This window comes from Mustela putorius, unplaced genomic scaffold (genome assembly GCF_011764305.1).
Source record: "Mustela putorius furo isolate JIRA1106 unplaced genomic scaffold, ASM1176430v1.1 tig00000831_pilon_pilon_pilon, whole genome shotgun sequence".
NCBI classification, from domain to species: Eukaryota; Metazoa; Chordata; class Mammalia; order Carnivora; family Mustelidae; genus Mustela; species Mustela putorius.
Window position 1 is genome coordinate 223,746 of NW_025421490.1, and position 27,784 is coordinate 251,529.

At 59.1% G+C, this 27,784-nt stretch overlaps 1 protein-coding gene across 5 annotated transcripts in view; it reads left to right on the plus strand.

The window, feature by feature from the left end:
• JARID2 (jumonji and AT-rich interaction domain containing 2) overlaps positions 1-27,784 on the plus strand; it is a 254,648-nt gene that overhangs the window by 222,561 nt on the left and 4,303 nt on the right. For 3 of the 5 annotated variants that reach the window (XM_045085040.1, XM_045085044.1, XM_045085042.1), the window contains 13 exons: positions 555-790; positions 4,617-4,679; positions 7,702-8,749; positions 11,734-12,236; positions 15,154-15,246; positions 18,003-18,121; positions 18,210-18,280; positions 19,401-19,515; positions 21,843-21,948; positions 22,938-23,120; positions 23,595-23,725; positions 24,121-24,304; positions 26,884-26,991. In XM_045085040.1, the coding sequence (XP_044940975.1) occupies positions 555-790; positions 4,617-4,679; positions 7,702-8,749; positions 11,734-12,236; positions 15,154-15,246; positions 18,003-18,121; positions 18,210-18,280; positions 19,401-19,515; positions 21,843-21,948; positions 22,938-23,120; positions 23,595-23,725; positions 24,121-24,304; positions 26,884-26,991 (2,960 nt within the window). The remainder of the gene's footprint in view (positions 1-554; positions 791-4,616; positions 4,680-7,701; positions 8,750-11,733; positions 12,237-15,153; positions 15,247-18,002; positions 18,122-18,209; positions 18,281-19,400; positions 19,516-21,842; positions 21,949-22,937; positions 23,121-23,594; positions 23,726-24,120; positions 24,305-26,883; positions 26,992-27,784) is intronic. The other 2 variants (XM_045085041.1, XM_045085043.1) reach the window with 1 other exon arrangement.

Sequence of the window (27,784 nt, forward strand, 5' to 3'; positions counted from 1 at the left end):
AAACAGGTCTAGCTTCAGCTCCGACACACTCTTCCCTCTGGTCACCCATGGGGCAGGTGCAGCAGCTGTGTCCCTGACCCGCATGTGTGGGCAGACCGTCCGTCTCCCGGCGTGTGTGTCAGAGGATACACGGTCTTCCTCCAGCCTCCGTCTCTCCATGTGCAGGGCCGTCCTGTTCTCAGGACTCAGGATGGGACCGTTGGTGTTCGTTTCTTCGTTTGAGTTTCTTTTTGTTTAAGGAGTGATGTTGATACTCCGAGGGCGGCTGGGTTTTGGTTTACTTCAGTAGAGATTTTTAAAAATAGATTTTCTAGCATTTCTACGCCAGCAAGTAATTCTTTGGCTGTGCCTTGAATGGTTTTTGTCTCGGGGCCTGGGATTATTCCCGGCTTTTGTGTTGTGGGGACAGGTGAGGGGTGTTTTGACTTGGGGTCGCTCTCAAGCATGGATGGGATTCACGGGCCATGTTCTCTTTCCCTTTGACATCGGGGCCTTGGCGCTTGGTGGTTACAGTCTCTGCTGTAGTGACCTCGTTCTCTCTCCTTCCTTTCTAGTTTTCAATGGTTCCAGCAGGTCAACACGGGAGAAAGAACCTGTTCAAAAACACAAAAGCAAAGAGGCCACTCCCGGGAAGGAGAAGCACAGCGATCACCGGGCTGACAGCCGGAGGGAACAGGCCTCAGCGGCCCACCCACCAGCGGCCCCATCCACGGGCTCCTCGGCCAAGGGGCTCGCTGCTAACCACCACCACCCCCCTCTGCATCGGTCGGCTCAGGACTTACGGAAACAGGTAAAGCCCGGCCCCGCTGCACGGGTGACCCCCACCACACCGGTGACTGTCTGCCAGGTACCATTTCCCCATGTCACCAGCTAACCAAAGGGGGCCTGTGAGTCAGAGCCTCAGGAGATCTGTCCTGAGAGGGCTCCGGCCGCAGAAGGGTGGCGGTCAGAGGTAGGATGGGGACGGAAACCTCACCTTTGCATGGAGGGGTTTGTGCACATCCGTGAGCTGGTCTTGGGGTGTGTTCACGTCAGCCCTGGAGCACGCCCGGGGTCCTGTGTGTTGGCGATGGTTTGGGGAGCCTGCCCTCTGCATTACCTCTCTCCCACCCCCGTGTCTCGGGCACCAGATGAGTCAGAGTCCTGTCAGGGTGAGCCTAGAGAAGCTACACCTGGACAGCAGGCCTGCCGGCTGGAGTGCTATCCAGGGACAGCCTTGGACGACTGCTCTGTTCTTCGTGTGAAAAGTTAGTGTCTCTTCTGGGACTGAGGCGCAGAGGACGTACCTGGGCATGCGCTGCTGAGCTGCTCCCCTGTGCTGGGGAGCAGTGGGGGACACATGGTCTGCCCCTCAGGGTCCACAGAGCACGGCTGCACAGCTCTCTATCTAGCCCGCCTCCCGCTGTCCCCACTGCAGAGTCGTAGCAGACGACACAGATCCTATTGGGAACCTCCCAAGAACAGCCTCGGGCTCTGCCACTGCTGGTGTTCCCGGCCTCGGACGGGGATTTCTCAGGGCCTCGGGAGGCTGGCTTGGGAGACAGGCAGGTGTCTGGAGGCCCGCTTTGGAACGGCTGTGTCCCCGGGGTCGGTGGCATTTCTCCTGTCCCCGCTGCTCCTTCCTCACTGCATTTTGAGGTCAGGAAGCTGTGGGGAGCGCAGATGAGCTCTCCTCACGGGCATTTATGAGCCAGAGTTAACCTTTTCTCCAGAATGGACCAGAGACTGTAATAAAAGATGGAGTCAGGGCGAGGATGGAGGAGAGTTCCTGCGTGGCAGTGTTCTAGAATGACGAAGGGATGGCGGGGACACGGGTCTTTGCCTTTGTGCATCTTTTCTTTCCGTCTGGCCTTTCTTGTTCTGACGATACGTGGGGCGATCTCTCCTAGACACGCGTATTCTTGCCGTGTATTCGTGTGTGTGTACGTGGGAGTGTGCGTGTGTCTCCGCGTTCGTTATTAGTGTTAATCTTTGCCTTCATGGGTGATTTGGCTCGGGGGGTGGGTGAATAGGGCAAGAATCCTGTTTTCGTTCCCAGGCTCTTCACGTACCACCGTTTCATCCTTTGCGCTGATATCTTGAGATTGAGCAAGTACGTGTGGCATCTTTTAAACCTTGCCCCCTCTCGGCTGTCAGCATAGGCCCCTCGGCTCAGGATGTCCCTGTGTAACTGACCGTGAGGCATCACACAGCTGGAGGGAAGAGGTGGGGGGTGGGGGCACCCTTCTGCCCTGTGCTCCCTGGCATGCATGTGTGGCCCGTTGCACATACGCTGCAGCTGGAGTCAGAGGAGAAACCTGGGGTTACCCTCGCAGGGCAGCTTCCGTCCCTGAGCACCTGCAGGAGCCTGGCTCATGGGCTTTTGTTCAGGGAACCATCTTCACAGGCCGGCTGTCCCCATGCCCTGCGCAGGGCTTTCCTCCTCCCTCCCCTCCTCCCCTGTCTCCTCACCCCAGAAGGGCCTGCCCAGGGCTCCCCTCTCACTTGGTGCTGACCACGACCTTCAGATACCTGAACCTCTTGGCCGCTGTTGTTCACTTGGAGGCAGTCACGCCCACTCCCCTGTCGGCGAGATTGGGGAAACGGAAGGACAATTTGGAAACCACTGAATCCCGTTATTTAAAGACAGAGAAAATGAGGTCCATAAAGCTACATCGCAGATTCCTTTGTAACCGCCTGATGGAGATGACTGGGATCCAGTCTTTCCTCCTTCACCGCATAAAAGATGGGCCAGAGGACATGCTGATTTTTAACTTCAGATCATAGGATTAACTTACCCGGGTCTGCCTGAGACAGAAGGATGAACATGGACGGTATTCAGGGTGGTGGGCCGCAGGGGGTACAGTGTCAAGGGGGTGCTGCCCAGAAGGGGCTTCACCCTGTTGGCACTGATGCGCTTGGACGCACTGATCACTTGCTATCTTTACTGTAAGAGCCTTTTGCCTGTTACCTTGCGTGACGCCATGTGCCCCGGGCCGTCCGTGCTTCCCGAGAGCCCAAGCTTCTGAGGCTCGCACCCTTACGAGAGCGGCGATGCTATGCCCGTCACACGTGTGGGCCGTCCTGGGGCTGTCAGGGGCCAGTGGCAGGAGAATGTGGACATGGGCTCGGTGTCAGAGGAATCCACGATGCCTCCGTCTTCACTGCCTTAACCTGCCCCTTCAGTGTTAATTCACTAAGTGACCATAACACACTCTGGATGGTAAGACAATGGCTTTAGGCCCCGGGAGCAGATTCTGAAACGTTGGTTTCCAAGAGCATCCCGAGGAGGTCGTCCTTCCTGGTGCAGAGGTTTGTGTGTCCAGTGAGCCCAGAAGTGGGTTGTCAGGCTGCAGCAGACGCAGTCACCTTCCTGTGCTTCCATGTGGCACTGAGGCCGAGCCACACGGTGAGGGCCGGCGATATGCTTGGCCGGCGACGCGCTTGGCGGGAAGGTCTGCCGAGCTCCGGGCTCACATAATCTGTGTACGGGTCGCCGAAACTGTCTTGGCCTCAAGGATTCGAAGAGGAGGTTTAAACTCTGATCCAAGAATTGGGAGTAGTCTTTGTTGTTGTTGTTCTTTAAGTTGTGGAAAATGAAATAGCAACGTTCAGAGAGAAAAAAGGTCAGGAGATCAGCTGCACTCTCCGGACTCTGTTTGGGGTTTTCACCAGGCTGCTTGCCAGGTCGGGCCTGTACGTGGTCTCGTGTGTGTTGGTGGCGTGGTGTTTGTGACTCCGTTGCCTGGAGTGGGAGCAGGTGCTGTCAGAGGGTTAGGGGCTCCTGCCCAAATCCAGCCTCTCCTTTCTGTCCTGTGCTCCTGAGTTTGGGTCTTACTGCTTCTCTTATGCAGAGGGTCTGCTGCACCAGCAGGCCTGCCCTCCCGGAACTCACTGCCTGTCTGGTGCAGTTCTGTTCGCCTCAGGTTCTTTCGTTTTCAGTCCAGGTTTTGAAGTTCAAGTGGGCTCTGCCCAGCCAGCAGATGTTTCTCCTGAGCATCCCTCCCTCCCTCCGGCACCATCCCCAGTTCTTTTGGGCCAGAATGGGCCCAGGCTCCCGACTCAGCAGCTCCCTCTGGTGGGAGACTGGAGCCCGCTGTGGGATTTCTGCTTGGGAAGCAAGCCTCTCAGCCTGGAGCTGCCTCCTGGCCGTGTGCCTGGGGGAACCCCCGCTACAGGTGACCAGTGGGTGGTGGTGGGCGAAGAGGCTGCAGATGTCATCGTCGTCCCCCCCCACCCCACCCCCCTGTCCCCACCCGGCCTCCTGCACAGCTGGGCGGGTTGTGGGGCAGTGGGAGGCAAAGACCGAAAACCCAGCCAGAACTGAGTGGAGGAGAGACTTGGGAGGGTTTTTCAGGTGAATGCTTGCATGCGGAGGGTTCTGTCACACGCACACCGTCATTAGTCCTCAGTGGATTAGGTGACCTCTCACGTGCTCTGGGCAAGGACTTCCCAGGGCCCGCGCCAGTGACGTCAGACCCACTGCACTGTGTCGTGTCTGAGTGACCTGGGCGTGTTGTTAAGTTGAAACTCCGTGCTCGCTGGCTCACTGCTTCTTGATAAAGTGGTGGGTGGGGGAGAAACCCTCAGTGACCAGATGGCACCCTCCGCCTTCCCTTTGTTTTCTTTGGTAACAGTTGAGTGCTGGACCCCTGAAGACAAGGACAGGCCAAGGAGGAGGCACGTGCGTGTGCAGACAGGTGGGTCCTAGGTCTCTGGTCCCGTTTGGTCCCTATCTTAAGACATGTGGCCCTGTGGGTGGGACGGACAGATGGCTTCCTGGGTTGGGCCAACTTGTGAGCTGGATCGTGGCCTCTGCTGGCAGGCATAGCACACTGGGTGGGCCGTTGGGTCTGGGAAGAAGGAATTCAGTTCACGAAGTGTGCTCTTTCCAGGCTCCCTAACTTATTTCTCAACATCAAGTTCATTGTTCTGATGAGTCCCGAGGGAGATGCCGTGATGTGGATGCACACGTATAGGATTTGGATAGCCAGCCGCTCTCGAGGAGGACTGTAAGGACAGAGAGGAAGGAAAGGAATTGAGTAACTCCTCCTTCTGGTAGATCTGGGCAGTTGGCTGCACATCCTGGGAGTGACCACTGGTACTCAAGTTGACAGAAATAGGTAACGAAGGGGATTCTTTTTCCCACTGAAGGTGGCATGATACTTGTGTAGATTCTGCTGTGCAGGAAATGCAGGGCATTGACCTTCCTCTAATGTGCCAGGAGACGTCATCAGGTGCCCACAGGACAGAGGGATGGCCTGAGGGCCACTGCACTACTCTTTGAGGTGGAGTCAGAGAGCTCCCCTCTCTGGCTCTCGAGTCTCCCGCAGGTGCCCTGGGAGGCGGGGTGGGGCGGGGCTGGGGCTGGAAGCATTAGGGGAACTCTGAGCCCGCTGGGGCTCCCACCCTTGCTGAGCAGATCAGCATCCACAGTAGGGGGTTAGGCTGTGGGAGCCGCACTGTTGGGGCTGCGTGAAGACCTGGAAGGGGCTGTCCTCTCCGTGGTTAAGCAAAGACCAAAGGCCGAAAGGCAAAGTCCGCTTTGAAGATTCTGGGTCCCTGAGGCCTGTGTCTTGATGGAAAAGTCTCTCTAAGCCACAGCAGGATTTCGCTGTTTTTGTTTTTCTAAACGGTATGTGTTTAGTTAATGGAAGCATTTGGGGAAAAAAAATAGAGATCTTTGTGTTCGGCTTTTTCCCTCCTGTTCCAGATCAGTGGTACTCACTGTGGGAAATTGGTCCTCAAATTTCCTTACCCCCAGGTTGTATCAATGTATTTCTCACTTATTATTGCCAGGCAGCTAGTTTTGTGTGTTTTAATTTCCTGTTCTTTATTCCAGATCTCTGCGCCCCAGCTGATCTGGTCGGTCCTGCTTCTCTGTGGGGGGGGGGGTGAGCAGTGGTGGCCGTGGCTGTAACTCCCTGGGGTCTGCCCTTTGCTGTCCCCAGTGGGGCCCAGCCCCTCATGGTGTCCAGATTGGCTCACTGGAAACCTGACTCCCTAGATGCCCTGTGGCTGGCTTATGGAACACAGCCTCATACCAAGGAGGGCTTTGATCGATTGGACTGTGTGTGATCTGTGGCATATAAAGAAATACGCTTCCTTCTCTGTCTTTAAAGTCTCCTACTACTGGTAGTTCACTTCCTTGTTCTCCAAGTATGGCCAAGTATGTCCAAGTATGTCCCTGAATCAGCCTCGGCATTACCCAGGACCTCGTTAGAAATTCGAGTTCTCGGGCCCCATCACAGACCTGGTGGATGAGAATCCCTGGGTGTGGGGCCCTGTAGTCTGTTTTCGGGACAAACGCTCCAGCGGGTTCTGACAGCACTGGTTTGGGTCCCGACGGGAAGCTTGTGGTTTTGTTTTTGTTTTGTTCCGTGTGGGTGAAGTGCGTTTCTTGGGCTGGGACGGGGCCCAGGGCAGAGGTCCCTGGGACTCAGGCCGCGTCCCAGGGAACCTGGCTCCTCTGCCAGGGCAGCTGCGGGGCCCGAGGGAGCCGCACGTCTCAGCTTGGCAGGACTTATCTAGTGTGTGACTACGGCTGGTTGGTCCACTTCCCCTTGGGGGGCGCAGCCCCTCCTCGTAGGGGTTATTGGTATGCGAGGAGGTGGCCGTGGCGGTTCTGTCTTCTGGGTATTGGGTAATTTTTAGTCGGCCCTTTGGAGGTGGTGGTTACCTATGGTACGTTGGAGTCTGTGTTTGGAACTCCTGTTGTTGATGAGAACTTGAAGCCCAAGATGCAAAAGAGTATCAGCGGCCACTGGCAGGCAGAGCCGGGACGGGTCCCAAACCGCCTCCCCCACAGCAGCTCCGGGCTGGGCTCTTCCTCATCTTTCAAAAGGGATGTGTTTCCGGTGTCCACCTATCCCTCTCTGGTTTTGCTTTATATAAACAAGGGTGATTTTTACGGGTCCCAGGATTACTGCTGCATCCAGGCTGCGCACAGAGGCTGCTGGCTCCTGCGGTTCCCATAGAACTGAATATGGAGCTTGTCGGGGGTCAGAACCCAGAACTGTCCATGCAGGAGAGGGCAGGCAGGTGTCCTCTGCTTGGCTGGAGAGATGGGGCACATTCCTGCTCCATGGGGCCCTGTCTGCACGACCACGGCCTGCCTGTGACCCTCATGGGAGCCGGGCCACATGAGTGTGCTGGTTCTTTTCTCTGTATGGTATTTTGGTTTCCTTCCCTTTTTTAGCACCTAGATTTAAAAATTCTGTGGGCAGAGCATGCTGTTCTGTGGAGCACACAGAATGTCAGGCACGTCTTTTCTTGGAACAGGGTGTGTGTGTGTGTGTGTGTGTGTGTGTGAGAGAGAGAACACGCATGTGTCCCTAAGTGGGCTCAGCAACTTGCTGCTCTCCATGTCCTTAACCTGTGACAGGTGATGGCTGACAAGTGGACAGGTCATCATCGTGAAACGTGGGTTTTCTGGAAAAGCACTTAGTGGGATTGTTAAATCCCTCAGGAAGCCATGCTGCGGGCATGCGGGCGGGCACCGTGTTTTTGTGTGGGAGAATGGGCATGTTGGTCTAAAGACCTCGAAAGCGTGAGGCCATCAGCCTCACATTTCTGGCCGTGTCCATGGTGTGCCTCTGTCGAGAGCCCCAGGTTGCCTCTGCGGCCCGCTCTGTTGGGTTCCCCACAGGGAGCGGTTGCCCTCTCGGAAGGTACTAATTCACCATCTCCTGTTCCTCCCTCTGCTTCTCCTGCTGCCTCCAGGTTTCGAAGGTAAATGGAGTCACTCGAATGTCATCTCTGGGTACAAGTGCAACCAGTGCCAAAAAGATGCGCGAAGTCAGACCTTCACCGTCCAAAACTGTGAAGTACACTGCAACGGTGACGAAGGGGACTGTCACATACACCAAAGCCAAGAGAGAACTGGTCAAGGAAACCAAACCCAATCACCACAAGCCCAGTTCCGCTGTCAACCACACAATCTCAGGGAAAACTGAAAGTAGCAATGCAAAAACCCGCAAACAGGTGCTATCCCTCGGGGGGGCGTCCAAGTCCACCGGGCACGCCGTCAATGGCCTCAAGGTCAGTGGCAGGTTGAACCCAAAGTCATGCACTAAGGAGGTGGGGGGGCGGCAGCTGAGGGAGGGGCTGCGGAACTCCAAGAGGAGACTGGAAGAGGCACAGCAGGCTGAGAAGCCGCAGTCCCCGCCCAAGAAGATGAAAGGGACGGCGGGCGCTGTCGAAGCCCCCGGCAGAAAGGTGGCGGCGGCCCCCGCGGCGCCGGCCCCCGCGGAGAAGGCTCTGCTGCACGGGCATGTGAAGAAGGAAGTGCCCGAGCGGAGTCTGGAAAGGAACCGGCCGAAGCGGGCCACGGCTGGCAAGAGCGCGCCAGGCAGACAAGCACACGGCAAGACGGATGGCGCCTCCTGTGAAAATCGTTCTACCTCGCAAACGGAGCCCTTGCACAAGCCGCACGAGGCGGCGGCCAAGCCCGACAAGGGGGGCGGCCGGGCCGGCTGGGCGGCCATGGACGAGATCCCCGTGCTCAGGCCGTCCGCCAAGGAGTTCCACGACCCACTCGTCTACATCGAGTCGGTCCGCGCTCAGGTGGAGAAGTACGGCATGTGCAGGGTGATCCCCCCTCCGGACTGGCGGCCCGAGTGCAAGCTCAACGACGAGATGCGGTTCGTGACGCAGATTCAGCACATCCACAAGCTGGGCCGGCGCTGGGGCCCCAACGTGCAGCGGCTGGCCTGCATCAAGAAGCACCTCAGATCTCAGGGCATCACCATGGACGAGCTCCCGCTCATAGGTGAGCCCCCCGGGGGCTGGGACGGGGCGGGGGGTGGCAGGGAACGGAGCTCGCCCCGGGGCCCCAGTGCTGCGGGCAGGGGCCTCCCCCTCCACACGGGCAGTTGGGTGGTAGAGCCCAGCCCTGGGCAGCGTGGATCCTCTGGAGCCCGGCTGGCCTTGGCCTGTGCTTGCTGGCGTCTGCCCCATGTCCTCACGTGGGCTTTGCTCATAGGCTTATCCTGGTCTTCACTTGCTCAGGTCATCGGTGGGTTAGGTGCTCTCCCTGGGGGGGTGGGGGGGCCACATCCAAGATACCTCATTTTACCCTCTTCCCCTCTTCCAAGGCCCTGTCTCCAAATACAGTCCTCTCCTGGGGCGCCAGGAGGTAGGGTCTGAACGCCCGAAGGCGTGGGTGACACAGGCCAGCCCACTTTCTCTCTGTGTCCTCCTTGGTAGGGTTGTCCTTGCCCGTCACTTTCTCTGGTGACCAGCGGGGCCCTTTCAGAGACCACAGATCAGGGGATGGTTTAAGTTTCTCTTGAGATTGGGGACCACTGCAGAGCTCATTTCGGGGACCCCCCTGTGTGTGTGAGCATCCCGGCAGATGTGGGGGCCCTGGCCGCAGGCAGAGCCCCTGTACAGGCCCTCCTAGGCTCCCGTCACCTGCCCCGCCCTGCCCTGCCCCGCCCTGCCCCGCCCCTGCTGCTGTTCTCTCCTCGAGGATTCATTTCGCTCTGTGTGGGATGAGCTGGGTCTGCTGGGTGGGGGCCCCCTCTGGAGACAGCCGGGGAGGGACCCGCACAACCTCTCTTTCTGCTCCAGGCCTGTGGAACAGGGCACGTGGCTGCCTCCATTTTGGAGGTCCCGAGTTTGTAGTGGCAGCGAGAAGAGCCAGTTTCATCCATCCACGTGTCAGGAGTTGGCAGGAAGCTCGGGCTCCCTGCGAGGTGGGGTCTGATTGTTGTCTCAGCAGGTGTCTGAGCAGAAATCACTTAATTTGGAGAAATCCTTGGTTTGGGGTCTGTGCTCAGGGATGGCACGCCGTCAGCAGACGGCTCAGGCTGTGGGGACAGGCTGAGCAGATGTGAGCCTTTGGTGTGGGCTATGCCCTGGGCGTGCTCAGAGGACCCTCCCCGTCCCCCCCTGTAGTGGGAGTCCCCCCACTCACCGTGTTGAGGACTGAGGGACAGGTGATGTCATAATGATGGCCAGTAACCTCAGAGTAGGTTTCTCTTAAGCCCGATTCCTTCCCATAGCCCAAGACCAAGCAGACGTGTCCCCATGGTGTGTGCGTTTGCACGCTTTGCTACTGCCCACAAGTGTGGAGCCTTGTCACCATCTGTGGAAGGGGTCAGCCTGTCCAGGCCAGGCCAGCCTGTCACTGTAGAGTCCTTGGGCCCTGGGTCTGAGCTTGGCCTCCCCACAGAGCAAGGGACTCCATGGTGTGCAGCAACTTTGCAGAATCTGCTCCTCCTCCATCAGCCCCTGGGAGCAGGGGGTGCGGGAGCCACTTTGCACGGGATGGTGTGGTGGCCCTGCAAATGGGCCAGTCAGAACAGGCGAGGAGTCCACAAAACGATGCCTTTCCATGTGGTGTGTGCATTTTCAGGTGCTCTGGGGTTCTGATGATCTCCAAAGAGGAAAATAGAGGAGTATAGGGTGCCTCCTTTCTGATCTGTGATGTGAGTCTCTGTGGCCGGCTGCAGTGGCTCACTTCCTGCTCCACTGCTGCGAGTCCACAGGGTGCTGCTGGCCTCCACTCTGCCTGGTTTGAGCTGGACACCTGGAGCGGGGAGGGGAGCTTGGCCTTTGGCCGCTTCTGGCCATGGGCATGGCAGGCTTTCTCTGTGTCCAGCCTCTCACCAGGCAGAGCTCCTTGGCATCCAGGCTGCTGCACTCCCATCTCCTGGTCTTCTGTGGGGTTGGGAGACCTGTTCCCCCAGGGACCCCGTGATGCCCGGGCCGCCCTGCACTGGGCTGCTGTTCTACAAGAGTTCGGGCTTCTTTCACTCTGGGTAGAAATCCGTTCCTGCCTTTCAGTGACCTAAAACTCAAGCTTTACTTTTCTCACCTAGCATTTTGTTAGGGATGTATCTTCTAACAGCTAGGGGCTGCTTATTCTGGAAGATTTCGTTTCTCCTCTTTTGTCTGGTGGGAGGTTGGCTTTCCTAGGCCCTGTGTAGACGGTTCCTCTGTGAACACTCAAGTATATTTGGTTTGGACGTGCATCTAGACGGTTCTGTGATTTGATCCAGGGGGTGGTGGACGCTAGCTTTTGAAATGGGCGGTCTCTCGGAGCACGGGGTGACCAGAATGGAGGGACAGACAGACAGCTCTATCCCTCTCAGGTACTGCCTCTGGCCCTGGAAATCCACTGGGATTGAAAACCAGTTAGTGTGTGTGTGTGCGTGCGCATGTGTGCAAAGGGCTGGGTACAGACAGTGCCTGCTACCCGTGTCTGCTTTTTGACCTCACAGCTGGTGTGGGTGACATTGGGACGCAGGTCCCTCAAGGTGTGACAGCCTAGGCCCTGCCCTTGGGTGATGAGCCCCTGCCCCAAAACTGGTTGCCCCGCCTCCTGGGGTGTGTGTGGGGTGCGGGGTGGGGGCATGCAGCGTACGTGCTGCCCCTGCTGAGGGGCGCCGGAAAGCTCCTCCCCACAGATCCGCAGGGCCCCCTCTCCTCTCCTTCCGTTCAGGCCTTTGCTTACACGTCAGCCCCCTGGGGACACCTTGCCCAAGTGTCCCACCTGAGCCTGCAGACCCGGCAGCGCCGCAGCCCCTCTGCCAGCAGTGTGACCTCCATGGCGCCCCAGACTGTTCTTGTCTGTCCCTGTAGACTCGTCTCCCTGAGGCGCAGGGATTCTGTTCACTGCTCTGACCCCAGTGCCTAGTGGTGTCTGTGGCACGTAGTGGCGTTCCCGTACTTACCAGATGGAAGCAGAAGGGCTCGTGCTCGTGCTCTTCCCTGACTGTCCCTGTGATTTGTCCCTCACCGTCCCAGGAGGCTGCGAGCTCGACCTGGCCTGCTTTTTCCGGCTGATTAACGAGATGGGCGGCATGCAGCAAGTGACTGACCTCAAAAAATGGAACAAACTAGCAGACATGCTGCGCATCCCCAAAACTGCCCAGGACCGGCTGGCCAAGCTCCAGGAAGCCTACTGCCAGTACCTGCTCTCCTATGACTCCCTGTCCCCCGAGGAGCACCGGCGGCTGGAGAAGGAGGTGCTGATGGAGAAGGAGATCCTGGAGAAGCGGAAGGGGCCCCTCGAGGGCCACACGGAGCACGACTACAACAAGTTCCACCCCCTGCCCCGCTTCGAGCCCAAGAACGGGCTCATCAACGGCGTGGCCCACAGGAACGGCTTCCGCAGCAAGCTCAAAGAGGTGGGCCAGGCCCAGCTCAAGACGGGCCGGCGGCGACTCTTTGCTCAGGAAAAGGAAGTGGCGCGAGAGGAGGAGGAGGACAAGGGCGTCCTAAGTGACTTCCACAAGTGCATATACAAGGTGGGCCCCCAGCAGGGCTGGCGGGGGCGGGGTGCAGGGCTCTGGCGGCTGCCTGTAGCTGAGAGCAGCCTGCACCGACTGCGGGGCTGCTGGGGGCGGGCCGGATGCAGGCCCAAGGCGTCTGGCGACGGCTCGGCTTCCCGCCAGCCGTGACCGCAGGTGAGCCACCTGCCGGCTCCCAGCCTCTAATTTCCTTTGCATGAGACGAGGTGTGTGTGCCCGGGTGCTGGGGACTCGGTAGCTTGGGGGCAGACGCCCACGGGCATGACCTGCCCCTTCTGAGCACCCAGCCTGGCCTGGTGTGGGAGCTGTCCGGGGGGCCAGACCCTCCGGGCTTGGAGCACTTGCTTCCTTTGCAGCCTTGCCTGCATTCTGAGCAGCTTGCCAGTTCTGGGCTCTGCCTGGTCCTTCCTGATGAAGCGAAGAGGACAGACCTCCCCGCTGAGTCCTGGGGCGGGGGGTGGGGTGGGGCGCAGCAGGTCCCTGGCAGACAGGGGTTTCCGGATCACAGTGCAGCGTGTGCTGTGCTGAGAGGCCCCCTCCTCCCAGAGGTAGGCAGAGTCCTGTGACCCTCCCATGGCCACGTGCCTGCCAGGGTGAGCGGGACACCTGGTCCAGCTGTGACCTTCACCAGAGATCTCTGCTGAATTGCCCCAGGGACCCCGGCGTGGACTTCCTGGGAGGGAAGCGTCCTTAGAGAAGGCCCTCGCCCAGCGAGCCACCAGCCCCGAGCCTGGCAGCCACATACAGAGTGATGGTTTTTCTGCTGAGCTGACAAACATGCCTTGGGTTAGCCTCCGTCACTCTCCTGTCACTGCTCAGGTCCTTGTCATGGCCTGAAAGCGGGCCCTGGCCTGTTCCTCCCTGGGGGTGGCATTGAGGGGGTCTTCCAGTGCCTGGTTCCCATATGGAAGCCTGGGAAGGCTGACTCACCTGTGGGTTCAGAGTGCATGGAAAGTCATGGCTCTGGATGCCTTCGGCCATTTCTTTCTCAGCTTTCGTCCTCCGCTCCTGTGGAGGGACAGACCGTGCTGGACTCCACCAAACTTCTCCCGCTAGACCCAGCAGGACTCTGTCTCCTTTGCTCTGGTTCCGAGTTGCCAGTCCCTGGTGCTTCCCCTCAGGGACCCTGGGGGTGGGGAGTGGCTGCCAGCAGTCTCTGTGAAAGTTAAATATTTCATGATGAGGGAGAAGAGGGTGCTGGAACAAACTCAGGAGCACTTTCTGGATGTTTCCTGGCTGTGTGCATGAGAAGCTCTTCTCATTTAATGCGGCTAAGTCCAGGGACGGAATGGCCAGTCTGAGAAATGAGAAGTTTTTTATTTGTTACTTTTTATTTAAGAAGGACAGTTCAGTGAGAATGAGGCAAGCCTGATAGTTTTTTTGGAAACGTGCCCTGTCATTGATAATATTGGGGTTCATCACCAATGTCCGGTGGTGGCCTGGCCGTGGTGACGTCACTGGCAGCCATGGGCGTGCCCGCATGAGCTAGAGGGGAGCCCCTGGTTCTGGAGCCCCTTCAGGCCCTGCGGGTGTTGACCTTGCGTGCAGGTGTGATCGCAAACACAGGCACTCTGCTTTTTAGTTGATGTAAAATCACGCCCCACTTGGTAGTTAGGATCTTACCTTGTTGGGAACAGTGTATCTAGACCAGTTTGGGATTTTAGGGAAGGACTTTCTTTGGGCAGAACCCCGATGCTGGAAAGCGGAAGCAGATGCCGGAACTTCAGTGCTGACGGCTTTGATTGTCCCTCTGAAGGCAGGAAGGATCTGCCACCCATTCTAAACCTGTCTCTCTGTGTGGAGTGCTCCAGTGCCCAATCGTGCGGGGAGCCTTCCCCGCCCACCTCAGGTAGAAGCCGCCCTCTCCTGCCACTCTGTCGGTTGGCTTCCGGCCCCCTGACTCCTCACAGCCCTCGCCAGCCTCCCCAGAGCTGTGCCCCAGAGACTGGAGACCTTGTCCATGTGAGCACTGCTCTGTCTCTGGCCCCCAGAACCAGGCGTGGTATACAGTCGGTGCTCCAAAGAGCACCCCTGCGGTCAAGCGGCAAGCAGAGCACGACTCTCACGGGGTGGGCCTCTGTGAGATGACGCCTCCGCTCTGCGGTCAGCGGGCGCGGGGTCTGGGGTGGGACTCACAGACTGAGACGGCAGCTAGCATGTCCTCGTGCCCGTTCTGGGTCGAGGGCAGGGGCCAGGTGTCCGGCGGCACTGGCTGCTTTTCCACTCGGTGGCTTCCGTGGCAGAGAACCACCCGAGTGATTCTGCCGTCTCACCTCCCTGACGGGGGCCAGGGGATGCCCCACAGTTCTCCCAGGCCCAACCCGTCTGGATGCCACCAGTCTCCTCTCTGCCTCCTCAGGTGGGGTAAACTGAGGCCTTCTGGCCCCTTCCTATGTCGTACCTGCTTCCCCATAAAGCGAACTGTGCTCCTGTGCGTCACGTGGGCGCCTGTCTGAGGCCGCCTGGTGCGCAGCCCCCGTTTCTGCTGGCTCAGGGGTCTGCCCGCTGCTGGCGTGGTGAGGGTGCCAGGTCCTTCGTCCCCTTCAGTCGCCACAGGTTTTTCTGCCCTCTCTGCTCACATCAGCTTGGGATGGGAGCGGCCCAGGCACACCGGGAGGCCCTGGGATGCAGTGCGGCCTCATTCAGGGTGGGGGTTCGGCCAAGTTTCTTTTTTCTTTTTCTTGTTTTTTAAAAGATTCTATGTATTTATTTGACAGAGAGACAGAGATCACAAGTAGGCAGAGAGGCAGGCAGAGCTGGGTCCGGGCGGGGTTGGGGGAAGCAGGCTCCCCGCTGAGAAGAGAGCCTAACGCAGGGCTCGATCCCAGAACCTTGAGATCATGACCTGATTAGCTAAATTTCTTATGTTTTACCCTCGTTTTTTTTTTTTTTTTTTTTTTTTTTTTTTTTTCAGGGAAGATCCGTTTCTTTAACGACTTTTTATCGAACAGCAAGAAATATCATGAACATGTGCTTCAGCAAGGAGCCCGCCCCTGCTGAAATCGAGGTGAGTTGCCGGGGGGGGGGGGGGGGCACACCCGGTCCCCAGGCCTCCCGCTGCCTGACGGATGGAGGGGCCCCAAGGGCTGTCATCAGGGTCTGCTGCCGGGTCCAGGCAGGCTGCACCTGAGTCTCTCCCCTCACTCTGAGACAGAGGACGCGTAGGGAAGGGGCGCACCTGCCAGGCTTCTCCCTGACTCCGCCCTGCCCGGGGCCATGAGACTCCCAGTCGGGGCGAGCTCCAGGCGCATCCGGTCCCCTGCTCGGTGGCCGCTCCTCACCCTGTCCTCTGTGTGTCTGTTATGCAAGAGAATGTTTGGAATCCCTGGAAACCACAGTTGTGCGTTTTCTCCTCTATTTTTTGTCTAATGGGATTGGCAGATTGCCATTTTTGTGCTTCTGCCAACTCTGGTCTTTGAGTTCGTGTGAGGTTGGAAAGACGGGGAGCACTTCTGTGCCCGGACCAATTAGGGGGAGTTTCTGGGTGAGCCGCCACGGCAGGACAGGGACTGGATCTGTTTGTTTACATCCCCCAGCTGGGGTCCCGCTGCTCGGTGCGCACGGCCCGCTGCCGGTGGAGGCGGGCCCTGCCTAGCCGTCGGGCCTGTCAGGGGAGGATGCCAGGCTCCTGTGGCTGGGCTGGGGCTGCCGCGGGTGGACGAGGTTCAGACCATGTCCTCCTCTGTCATCAAGCCCAGTGTATGCCCGCTCTCTGGGTATGCCTGTGCTGGCCACGAGGGGCCCTGCTTCCTGGACGGGCTAGGTTGGAGCAGGACGGCCAGTCCCCATGCTGTGGCTATGTGGAGCCACGTGGCCCCACGACAGCCCAGAGTGGGGGCTGCTGCCCCACTGCTTGGGCTTCCCAGTTAGGAAACTCAGTGTTGTCCTTCCCTTAGGTGTTAGGTCCCTGCCACTGGGCACTGGCCGCCCCAGCTCTGTAACGTGGGTGATGCCTTTGAATGCCACACTGGCTTGACGCCCTGCCCGTCCCTCAGCTCTGGCCCCACCGAAGCCACCTCCTGTCACCCATGACATCCACTGGGCCCTGAATCTGGGACACATGGGGCTGTGTCACCGCTGCTTCCGGAGCACTTGTGGCATCTTTGGGAGAGATGTGCAAAGATGGGTTGGGAGCCTCTGGGGTGAATGGTTGAGCTGGAGAGAGAGGCCTCTGCTGTCCAGCACAGGTCCCTGTGGGAGCCTGCGAGGGTGCAGGGTTTGCTACTGCGCATGGCACGAAGGACACACAGCTCCTTCTGTCTCCTGCTCAGATTATTCCTGCTCTCTGAACATCCTGCGTTGTCTTCGGTGTTCAGCACTTAACATGGTATCTCAGTGGGAGGGGAGGGTCTGTGAAAATCCAGACCTCCGGCCTGAGCCTATGTGGCTTCTGGATCCTACAGAGAGGGCCGGGCCTTCTTGGCTGGTGGTCATCAACTCCGTGGCGGGTCCCCTTCCTCCCACAGGGCAGCAGGGCCCATCCCCCCACACAGGCTGCGGCTACAGTCCTCTCCTTCTGCTTAAGGAACGCAGACACTTAAGTGTGGGATTTATTCTGGGGGCTTTTGGCCTCTGCAGCTGGTCCCCTCTTTGGAGGCATTATATGGTGTCATAGATCCGGTAGCACCTGCCTGAGCTGAAGGCCATATTCCATGATGCCCTATGCTTACTGGCTCAGCTTCCTCCTCTAAATGGGGTTCCAGCTACACTGACTTGGCCAAGATCAGGGAAGGTGATGTTCTGCTTCCGGAATGAAAATTGAAAACAAAATGCCAAAATGCTTCTGCGTTGGGGAGTTGCCTAAGGGACATTGAGCACCACTGACCTGTTAGCAAAACTTGTTCCTGACCCCCCCGCACCCCCGACTGGCTGGATACGGCTCGTTACTATCACCTGGTAGGTGCTTAAAGCTGGCGGTGTGATGTCCCCGGCACTGACCTGAGTTCATTGGCCTAGTTCGAACCCGACTGGCTGTCGTCTCCCCTGCTGGTGATGCTGCCTGCAGCCGGCTGACGGCCTGCCGAGGGGTTGGGCCCTGGTGGTGGGGAGTGAGGGGGGTGAGGTGTGCGTCTATCGAGATGCCAAGGCTGGAGACCATGTCGGTCGGTCCAAGGGTGGCAGGACGTCTGTTCTTCCTGCCTGCCAGTGCTTTCCCCCAGCTCTCCTCTAAGTGGCTTCATGAATTGTGTTAAAATGCATACCAACACCATTTTTGCCATGTCTGAGCATGCAGTTGAGTGACTTTGAGTGCATGGATGTTGTTATATAACGCTCACCACCATCCATCTCCAGAATTTCTCATCTCCCCAAACTGAATCTCCTTCCCCATTGAACACTGACCTCCCGGCCCCTGGTCCCCGGCCACCTGCATGTTTTCCCTCTGACTCTGACACTGCCACGTGCCTCCCTGTACATGGGATCCCATAGCATTTGTCCTTTTGCCATTGGCTCATTTCCCTCGGCACGAGGCCTTCAGGTCAGCTGGGGTTGTGGCCTGCGTGAGAAGATCCTTCACCTTGACGGCCGTGCACTCCAGCTGCTTCCACATTTTGCTCTTGGGAACCCAGCATACTAAAGTCTGCTCGAGCCCATCCTTTGTCCTGTGGGACAGGCCCCAGCGGGGATCTGACCCTTGCTGTCCTCCTCTGAGCTCTGCCTGTGGCTCTCGGCGCCAGTCGTGTGGCGGGCCCCTCTGTGGCACGTGGGCATCCCTGCGGCGTGTGCACAGCGGGGCTGCTCACCGGGCCTCTCCTCTCCCCGCAGCAAGAGTACTGGAGGTTAGTGGAAGAGAAGGACTGCCACGTGGCTGTGCACTGCGGCAAGGTGGACACCAACACGCACGGCAGCGGGTTCCCGGTGGGGAAGTCAGAACCGTTTTCAAGGTAATGGGGGACACTGTGGTCTGCATTTTGGGGACCAGATGGTGTTCTTCCTTGCCCACCTGTGACAGCCCCCTGTTTTTCCTCACAGGCATGGATGGAACCTCACCGTCCTTCCCAATAACACAGGGTCCATCCTGCGTCACCTCGGTGCTGTGCCTGGTAAGCCTGACGTGGCTGCTGTCTTTGTTGTTCTTAAGAGAGCGAGCAGTGTGGGGGGCATGGGGAGAGGGAGAGAGAAACCCGAGTGTACTCTGAGCCTAGCACAGACATGGGGTTTGATCCACAACCCTGAGAAATGACCTGACCTGAAACCAAGAATCAGACACTTCACCAACTGCTCCCCTCAGGCGCCCCGATGTCACCGCTGTCTCTAGGGTCCTCAGGCCTTGGCCTCTGGCAGCGTGCGGAGCAGGTGCCTCACGTGACCAGACGGGACAGGTTACTGTGCAGAGCGTGTGTATTAGAAACATTGGTCTTTGGAAAAGGGAGGAAGAGGACTGCTAAAGTCAGTAAAAATGTGGAAAGGTGAACCAAATGATAGAACCTGGAAGCTGGGCAGACACGTAGTGGCCAGCTTTTCATCTTGAAATTGGTAATTTCAAAGCTAACGTCCTGACGCTGTAGGGCCCGTGCAGGCTCCTAAGTGATGGATGAGGATAGTAGGGCAGCAGGTGTCCTGGGGGTTGTGGTCACGAAGGGCGGGGGCCTCCCACACTGGCTGGGGCAGGTGGGTGCTGGAGGTGGAGGCCTCAGTGAGCGGTCCAGCTTGGCATGTCTGCTGTCCCTCTGTCCCGAGGTTCAGGAGGCCGCGGTGTGTGGCTGCTGGTTACCTGACAGCAGTCATCACGGTCCTGCTCCTTGGGGCTTCTTGCTTCCCGACTTAACTCACAGATTGATTTTTTTTTTTTTTTAAGATTTTATTTATTTGAGAGAGAGAAATAGCCCAAGCTGGGGGAGGAGTAGAGGGAGAGGAGGACTCCCCTCTGAGCAGGAAGCCAGGACCGTGGGGTCATGACCTGAGCGGAAGGCAGATGCCTAACCGGTTGTCTGAGCCGCCCAGGCGCCCCTGTTACTACTGTTTTGTGATCGCGTCTCCTTTTTTGGCTCCCTCTCTGTAGCAAGCAGGAAGGTTCAAGTTCCTTCTCACTGGTGTTTCCTCATTTTGAATCCTTTCTCTTTGTTTTTTTCTCCCGGTTTGGGAACAAGGCGGAGATTTCTCGTTGCCCTGACTCAGAGACGCTGGTGCTGCCCCCCATAATGCCTTTTTCTCCCTCCGCAGGAGTGACAATTCCCTGGCTAAACATTGGCATGGTCTTTTCTACCTCATGCTGGTCTCGAGACCAAAACCACCTTCCCTACATTGACTACTTACACACTGGTGCTGACTGCATTTGGTGAGTGTGCCGCGGCCGGACGCGTGGGGGAGGGCGAGGATTCCGGAACATTCCTGACATCCCTCTCCGCAGGCAGCCGCTAGCCCCGGCGAGCTTATCTGCATGGGGGTTGGTTCACTGCTCCCACTCAGCCGTGGGATTGGAAGCACTCGGGGCGCGAGGTTTCAGGAGGTTGGAAGCGCCCGGTCACAAGCCGGGCTGAGCATCTCGCGTGCTTGTGGGCCGTTCCCGTCCTTCCGTCTGCTGTCCGCTGACCCTCGGGTTTTCTTCGAGGACGGTGTTTGGTGGTGGTGGTTTCTAGGATGTGGTGTCATGTTAGGGGTGAGAGCAGTTAGGGGAGCCCCAGAAAGGGGCTCATAGCTTGGTCCCCAGCCTTTCCCCGCCCGGTGTGAACTGGTCCCTCTGGGCCTTGTGTGAGGCTGTTTTTAGTGTCTCCACGGCCGACGTGCCGCAGAGAGTGGGTTCCCCTCGTCCTGCTGTGGGACAGGCCTCTGCCGGGGGGCCCACCTGTGACCGTTGCCTGGCCTGCGGCTGGCTCCCCGACACTTCCTTCACGGTGCCAGATAGGAAAGGACTGCAGGCCATCGGCTGTCTTGTCCGACAGGCTGGCAACAGCACATCCACCACCGCCCCCCGCAAACTGCCTTTATTGTTCTAATGGGGTGACGAGGCACTCTTTATTAATGTCTTACTGCTCCCGTCCTCCTTCCGAGGAGCCTGGAACTGCAGCAGCCTCGTGACGGCTTCCGCCCTCTCGGGCCGCATGCCCACGAGTGTGCTTTATGTTGAGGGATGCTGGGAGGGAGGGACGTCCGTGGGGGCCTCCCTGCTGAGGGAAGGGGTCCTCAGGGTGCCATGGGGAGACGGTGAGTGGCTGCCGGGCCGGCGAGGCCGAGTGGCCTGGAAGACTGGGAGCGTGTGCGTGCAGGCCGCACCGGGCCTGCTGTTCCTGCTGCCGAGTTTCTGGGGCCGCGTCAGGCCTGGCGTGCACGGGGCTCCACCCAGGCCTGCGGCCTGACCATGAGGGAGAGGTGGGGAAGTGTCAGACTGCAGGCCTTTGGAGGACCTAGCCCTGGAAACCCCACTGGTGTGTAGTAAGAGGAGGCCGGGACATGATCGGAGAACTTCATGGTGTGCGGTTTTTCTGAAAGCGTGTGATTTAGGTTAGAAACCCCGGGTTCAAGGCACAAATCAGGAACATGGACTGGTATTGAAATAACCTAAGCATTTGTCGAGAACATGAACGTGGGGTTGGCTGTCCCTGGACTGAACCAGGATCTGGCCTCCAAGTGGAGGATGGATTTCCCCACAGAAACCAGTGCTGAGGGCTGGCCGGTGGCCTGGGCGAAGGGCCAGGTTTGGAGCTGATTGTGTGGTTGGGGGGTGCGGGGGCAGTGATTGCTGATGTTTACGCTGCTTTGATTTTTACTGGAGGTCAAGGTTTTCGTTGGCCCATGGCCTGGTCAGACTGCTCTGGGAGTGTGTTCCTGGTGGGCCCTCTAGGGACACTGGTGACAGCTCCCTTGCTCCCCCATGATGCAGTAAGGTTCCAGATCCTCGGGTTGGTTAAGTTCTGCCTGCATCTGCAGCCTTCTCTCCTCCTCGCCATCCCAGCCAGCCCCTCAGCTGCAGCCAGGACAGTCTGCACTGTCCCTGCCCTTGGCTTTGACCCGGCCAGGTCACCCACCCATCCACCTGCAAGGCTTGCCTGATGCGGCCCTCATGGTGTTGCTCCCCTGGGCACCAAGCTGGCCGGGCCAGGTCCCGGGCTTGCTGGGCACTGGTACACGGTGCCCTCTGTGGGGCCGGGCCTTTGTCCCAGGTTCAGGACATCACACCGCTGTGGAGTCCCTTGCAGCGTTGGCCACAAGGCGGCACACACACAGACAGGCTAGACTCCTTTCCTGAGTGGCTTTGGAGAGTGGTGGGGTTTGGCCTCCTCTGCCTGGGGGCCAGGCCCCTTGTCCCACGGCGACTTCTGCAGGTTTAGAGCATACACCAGAGGCCAGTGGGGTCTGCACGTGTGTCTGGATCTGATTTATAGGGGGCTTTAAACATCTGGTTTGGGCTTGAAGGGTTTTTGGCTCATCTGTAGGTCACCTATGCATAAGAGGAGTGGCTGCCGTTTGGCCACACTAGGCAGAAGCCGCCGTGTGGCCCTGGAAAGTGGGGTGCTGGTCCCCAGAGACCACCCCTCTTCCCACACCCTGAAGCCTATGTTTGCTCTGTTGCCTAAGGGGGCTGGTGCACGGTGGGGCCCGCACATGCTCCCCAGGCAGAGGGTCCTTGTCAAGGCTCTGCTCTGCCCGTGTCTCCAAACACTGCAGGTATTGCATTCCTGCTGAGGAGGAGAACAAGCTCGAGGATGTGGTCCACACCCTGCTGCAGGCCAACGGTACCCCAGGGCTGCAGATGCTGGAAAGCAACGTCATGGTAAGGTGCCCCCCTCCGCCAGCGTTTGGGAGCGGTGGGGATTTGGGTTGTTGGATAGAGTCACTGTCTTTGCTGACCTGCCCCTCAGAGGCAAAGACAACATTGAGGTATCAACCTCCCAGGGATCTGCCCAAGCCCGGATGCCCTCTTCTATGAAACCCAAACCAGGGAAGTGTTTTCCTCAGATGGGACAGAATTCCAGGCTGACATTCACCGCGGCTGTGGACTCTGTTTCAGGGCCTGCTCGTGCTGCAAGCAGAGAATGTGTTCAGGGAGGCAGGGCCCCGGGCTGGTGTTGGGCAGTCTGGTGGTGCCCACCTGCGGGTCACCGGGGTGACTGGGCTCCTGGTCAGGAGGCTTCTGACCCTGGTCAGTAATTCCTAGGAATCTCTTCAGCCTTGAGCTGTGTTCTGACACCTGAACTCTGGCCTCTGGTGATCTCTGCCTCTGTGTGCTCTCATGGCCAGGCCCACCTCACCCTGGGGGCAGCCCAGAGAAGGGGAGCAGCAGCCCCTCTAGGGGTGCTGGGCCCAAGGCCCCCAGCCTGTACCACTGTGTCCACCAGGCTCCGGAGGCCATGCAGTCGCCCCCTGGTGGTGTAAATGTCTCCTTTTCCCACTGGGCCGAGCCACATGGGACAGGGCTGTTACTCACGGTGGCTGCGCCCCTGCATGGACATGGTGTCACTGTCGGGCCAGTACCCATTTAGAACTTTGTTCTTCTTTGAGGAGTTATGTGTGTTTCCTAAAGGGAAAGCAGACCTTTAATATGAAACATAATCTGTCTCCTGGCACACAGGCCCCTTAAGTCCTCATTCCCCACCTGGAGAACAGGTATGCGTGTTCACACCTGCTGGGGGAGAGGCTGTGTCCCAGGGCAGCCCTGGGGCCGGCTGCCAGGGCTGTCACAGATGGGGGCTCCATGTGCAGTGGGTCCCGAGTGGGGGGCAGCAGCCCAGGAGGGCACCTCAGCCCCACCTGTCTCCCTAGATCTCCCCGGAGGTGCTGTGCAAAGAGGGGATCAAGGTGCACAGGACCGTGCAGCAGAGTGGCCAGTTCGTCGTCTGCTTCCCGGGCTCCTTTGTGTCCAAAGTGTGCTGTGGCTACAGCGTCTCTGAGACCGTGCACTTTGCCACCACCCAGTGGACAAGTATGGGCTTCGAGACGGCCAAGGTGAGGCTGGGCGAGCCCCCTGCGCGCCGCGCTGTGTTGGTCCACGTGGACCGTGCGCGAGTGCACAGCAGCGCATGCGTCTCTGCCTGCGCGCGTCTGCTCTGAGGGAGGGTGGAATTGCGGAATATCCCTCTGAGGCCTTCAGCGGCAGCTGAGGGGCTTCACTTGGAAAGGGGAGTGTGTATGGGGAAAGACTCTGAGTTCTGTTATTGACGCACATACAGTATTGGGAAGAGGGCACAGAAGGCGTTAAGGTAAAATCTCAAAGTGGGTAGAAAGTCTGAGCTGCGGCCCCTGCCTTGCGGCCGGTGGCTGGAGCAAGGACTTTTCCTGCCCTCTGCTGCTGCTGCTGCTGTTCTGGGCAGGCGGCAGCACTGTTGTAGGATTTCCAGAGACTTTGGGAATTCAGAGTTTGAGACTTTCCATAGCCTGGTACTGCCCGTCTCCCCTGACAGGCTGTGTGGCCTCTTGCAGGAAATGAAGCGTCGCCATATAGCTAAGCCATTCTCCATGGAGAAGTTACTCTACCAGATTGCACAAGCGGAAGCGAAAAAGGAAAACGGCCCCACTCTCAGTACCATCTCCGCCCTTCTGGATGAGCTCAGGTAAGCGGGCTCTGGCTTCCGGGAGCCCCTGGGGCCCGGCCCCCGCTCTGGCTGGGGGCTGCTACCCGCTCGGCCCACGGGTGGAGGCTTTGGGTGCAGGGTGGGTTCTCTCTGCTCTGCCTCCCGAGGCGTCATGTTTGGGGTCGGCATGGGCGGGAGCGCTGTGGGGGGAGCAGGGTCTCCTGGGGGAAGGCGTGAGGGCGGGCCCTGCCCTGCCCCGCGCCCCCGCGCCCCCGCGGCCGTCCTGGCAGGGGTCTGGCCCGCCGCCCTCGCCTGGCTGCTGTCTGCGGAGGCCGGGGGCAGCCGTGGCTGAGGCCTGCGGCGAGTGGGGGTGCGGCAGGTGCGGCGTGGCCCCGGCGGCGCGCTGACCACCCGGCCCCGCTCTGCGCGCGCAGGGACACGGAGCTGCGGCAGCGGCGGCAGCTGTTCGAGGCCGGCCTCCACTCGTCCGCCCGCTACGGCAGCCACGACGGCAACGGCGCCATGGCGGATGGCAAGAAAAAGCCTCGAAAGTGGCTGCAGTTGGAGACGTCGGAGAGGAGGTGTCAGGTCTGCCAGCACCTGTGCTACCTGTCCATGGTGAGCTGGGGGGGCGCCTGGCGTGGGCGCGGGGGGCTCAGGCCTGCGGGTGTCTGCGGGGGCTGCGCGTCAGGGGCCCGGTCCGCGCCCTGCCCACTCCGCCCCCGCTGCTGCTCCGTGGGGGCCGCGGGCTCGTCTGTCCTCGGCTCCGGCCTTGTCGGGCTGCGGCCCGAAGACTCCTAACTCCGTCTGTGGTGAAAACGTGGTTCTGAGGAGCGCAGCTCTGCTCGCGTTCCGCGCGTCCCCCGCATCCGCGCGTCTCCCCTGGGCGGCCGCACGCACGCACGCACGCACGCACGCACGGCGGCCCTGCTCCTTGTCCCTGCTCCTTGTCCCTGCCGGTGGGGCTGCTGCCTCCCGAGAGCGCGGTGTAGATGGGAAGCGCCTCTCCCCTCGCCGGTGTGTCCCCCAGCCCCAGCGCCTACAGCTGCCCTGCAGGGAAGGGGCCCCTCCCGGCTGCTCCCCGTGGAGTGTGAAGGTGGACAGAAGGGGGCGCTGCGACAAACACCACACGGGGGGGGGGGGGGGGCGTGGACAAGGGACCCTCTCCTCACAGCTCTGGGGCGGGAGTCGCAGCCTGGGGTGTGGCCCCTGGCTCCCTGTGTCTTCACACAGCCGCCCCCGTGTGCCCGACCGCTAGCCTCTTCTCGCGAGGACGCCAGTCATTGGACGAGGCCCCCGCTGGGACCTCCGCGTATCTGGGTCGCCTCTTCACAGGCGCCCGTGAAGTACGGGGGTCAGGACTGGAGCCTGTGGACACGGGGCATCCTGGAGTCCGTGGCACCCATACATCCCATCTCCCCTACAGGGGGATCCCAACTTAAGACAGTTGGAATTCGGGTTTTTCTGCTTTACGATGGTCTGAAAGTGGTACACATTCAGTAAAAACCGGACTGACATTTTTATTTCTGAGCCCCTGTCCCCTCTGCCCCCTGCTGTGTGCCGACAGCCACTCTGTGTTCCGGTCCAGCACACCCTTTGAGACACGGTAGATAGTCAACACTTCGTTACCAAATGCGCCTTGTGCAGGAGGATGCCCGCGTGAGCACACGAGGGGTAGGCCCGGCAGGGGGTGATGTCAGGGAGGTCAGCAGCCGTACGCATTCGTACGCATTTTTAGCTTGAGGATATCTATAAGTCAAGGAAGATCTGTATTTTCTTCCGCTTGGTCTGTCTTCTCCAAGGTATTTCTAGGAGGAGATTTAGGGCTGTGCTCTCTTAAAGAAGCATTTCCTCTGATCTTAAAACTGTTTCGTGAGCCTCACTTGTGAAAGCCACGGAGCCCTGTGTGTGTGTCCTCTCCGCTTGGCTGGAGCCGCTCCCAGGGGAGCGAGTCCCTTATTTCCCACGAGTCCGAATGGCGCTGTCACAAGCTCCATGTGGGGCCCGGCCGGTTCCAGTCGGTGTGTCAGGCCGTCCTGCAGACGGGCGGGCCCGGCCCTGAGAGTTGTCACTAGGTGTGCCTTAGCAGCCCCGGTGTTTTAAGAAAGCAGAGAGACTGTTTAATTTGTACCTAAAAAATGAGGTTTTATTTTTAATTTTCATTGCTTGGATTAGTCATAAGCTTTGTGTTTTTGTTTATCATTTCCTGTTTTTTGTCTATTTCTGTGCTTGGCCTGAGTGTCTTTAAAAGGTGAGGGGTGGGGCACTTGGGTGGCTCAGGGGTTTAAAGCCTCTGCCTTCGGCTTAGGTCATGATCCCAGAGTCCTGGGATCGAGCCCCACATTGGGCTCTCTGCTCAACGGGAAGCCTGCTTCCTCTTCTTTCTCTGCCTCTCTGCCTGCTTGTGATCTCTGTCAAATAAATAAAATCTTAAAAAAAATAAAAGGTGAGGGGTTCCTTCCTCTTAAGTGTTAGTTCCTCCCTCACGGCTTGCTTTACCAGCTGGCTGTTTGCCCTGCATCTTTGTGAAAAGGGGTCAGCCTCTTGCATCTCGTGTATTAAGGCAGCATTTTCCCTTTTTTCACTCAGGAGGGCAGGACTGGGGGTCGGGGGAGGGGCGAGGACCCCGACACCTACTGGGTGTCCCTCTGGGATCCGGATCCCCTGCTCTGGGGATCCACAGGCCTGTGTGCCCCGGGCACACGCTTTGACCAAAGCTCCTGGAAGCTCCTGTGCATGCTAGCGGGAGGGGCCCATTTGGGTGGTTGGAGTTTCGGGGGGGGCAGCCTCTGAGTAACCAGCGGAACTGATGGGGCCATGGAAGAGCAGCGTGAGGACATCTGGGGGGCGTCCCTCACAGCTGCTCTGGCCCTAGTCTGCCACCTCGCGTCCCGCCATGGTTTGTGCACACGAGGTCTCAAACGCCCTGGAACTTGAGCGCTTAGAAACAGGCCTCACATTCTCCTCCTGTCTCCTCTGGACACGAGGCCTCCACATCTGTGGGTGCAGCTCAGAGACTGTCATGTGCTTGCTTCCCAGCTGCAAATGCTGCTGCAGGTGCCTGGTTTCGGTTTTTCATCGTTTCCCAACATTTTCAAGTCCCAGGCACCCCTCCCCCAAGCCCTGTCGGGTGGCAGTGTCTCCAGGGCCTGTCCCCAGTAGAGCTCCGCCCCTCAGGCCCGGCGCTCTTCCCGCAGGTTGTGCAGGAGAACGAGAACGTGGTGTTCTGCCTGGAGTGCGCCCTGCGCCACGTGGAGAAGCAGAAGTCCTGCCGAGGGCTGAAGCTGATGTACCGCTACGATGAGGTCAGTGCGTGCTGGGGGCAGCCCGTGTGCAGGGCAGCTGTGTGGCTCTCCTGGGGTGCTAGGCCCTCGTCACACAGCCCGGCTGGGGGATGGAAAGTAGTGTAGGCTTGTCTCCAGACTAACGTGGAGAATCCCAGGGACTAAAAATCAGATTTCTTTACTTTTATGAACTTCATTCCATTCTGGTTTTCCTGTTCCCAGTAACAGTAGTTCTGCAGCCACAAGCCCGGTGCTCACTGCCCTGCGTGGGGGCCCAGCCCAGCCTCTGCACAGCATCTCCATGTACAAGCAGTGTGGGTGCTGGCCACACGGGTGGGCCGGGCTCAGGAAACAAGGGGCAGTGCCATCCCCAGCGGCTGGGGTACAGATCCCGGGGGACAGGGGAGGAATGTGGGCCACCTGCGCACATCCATGACGAGACAGACGGAACCTGGGGGGCTGGTGGTGGCGCTGGCAGCCCGGGAGCTCCGAGACCACAGAGCCAAGTCTTTCTGGTTTTTGTTTTCTTGGAGGAGTCCCATTCTGGGGTTCAGGGGCCAGGTCCAGAGCAGCCTTCCTCTCTGACATAGGGAATTAGCCCTTCCCCTGGCCCAGCTAGATGGAGTCCTGTCCTCTGCTGGCTCAGTGCCCCTTCCCCACAGTGTGTGGTCCCCGGGGCAGGGCAGGGGTGCTCTGCATCCCCCAGAGACTCCCCCTGCACCTGTTTACTTGCACGGGAATGAGCATGTGCCGGCCAGCCCTGAGCCACGGCCAGGTGGGTGGCGCAGGGACACTGGGGGTGCTCCGGGGGCTC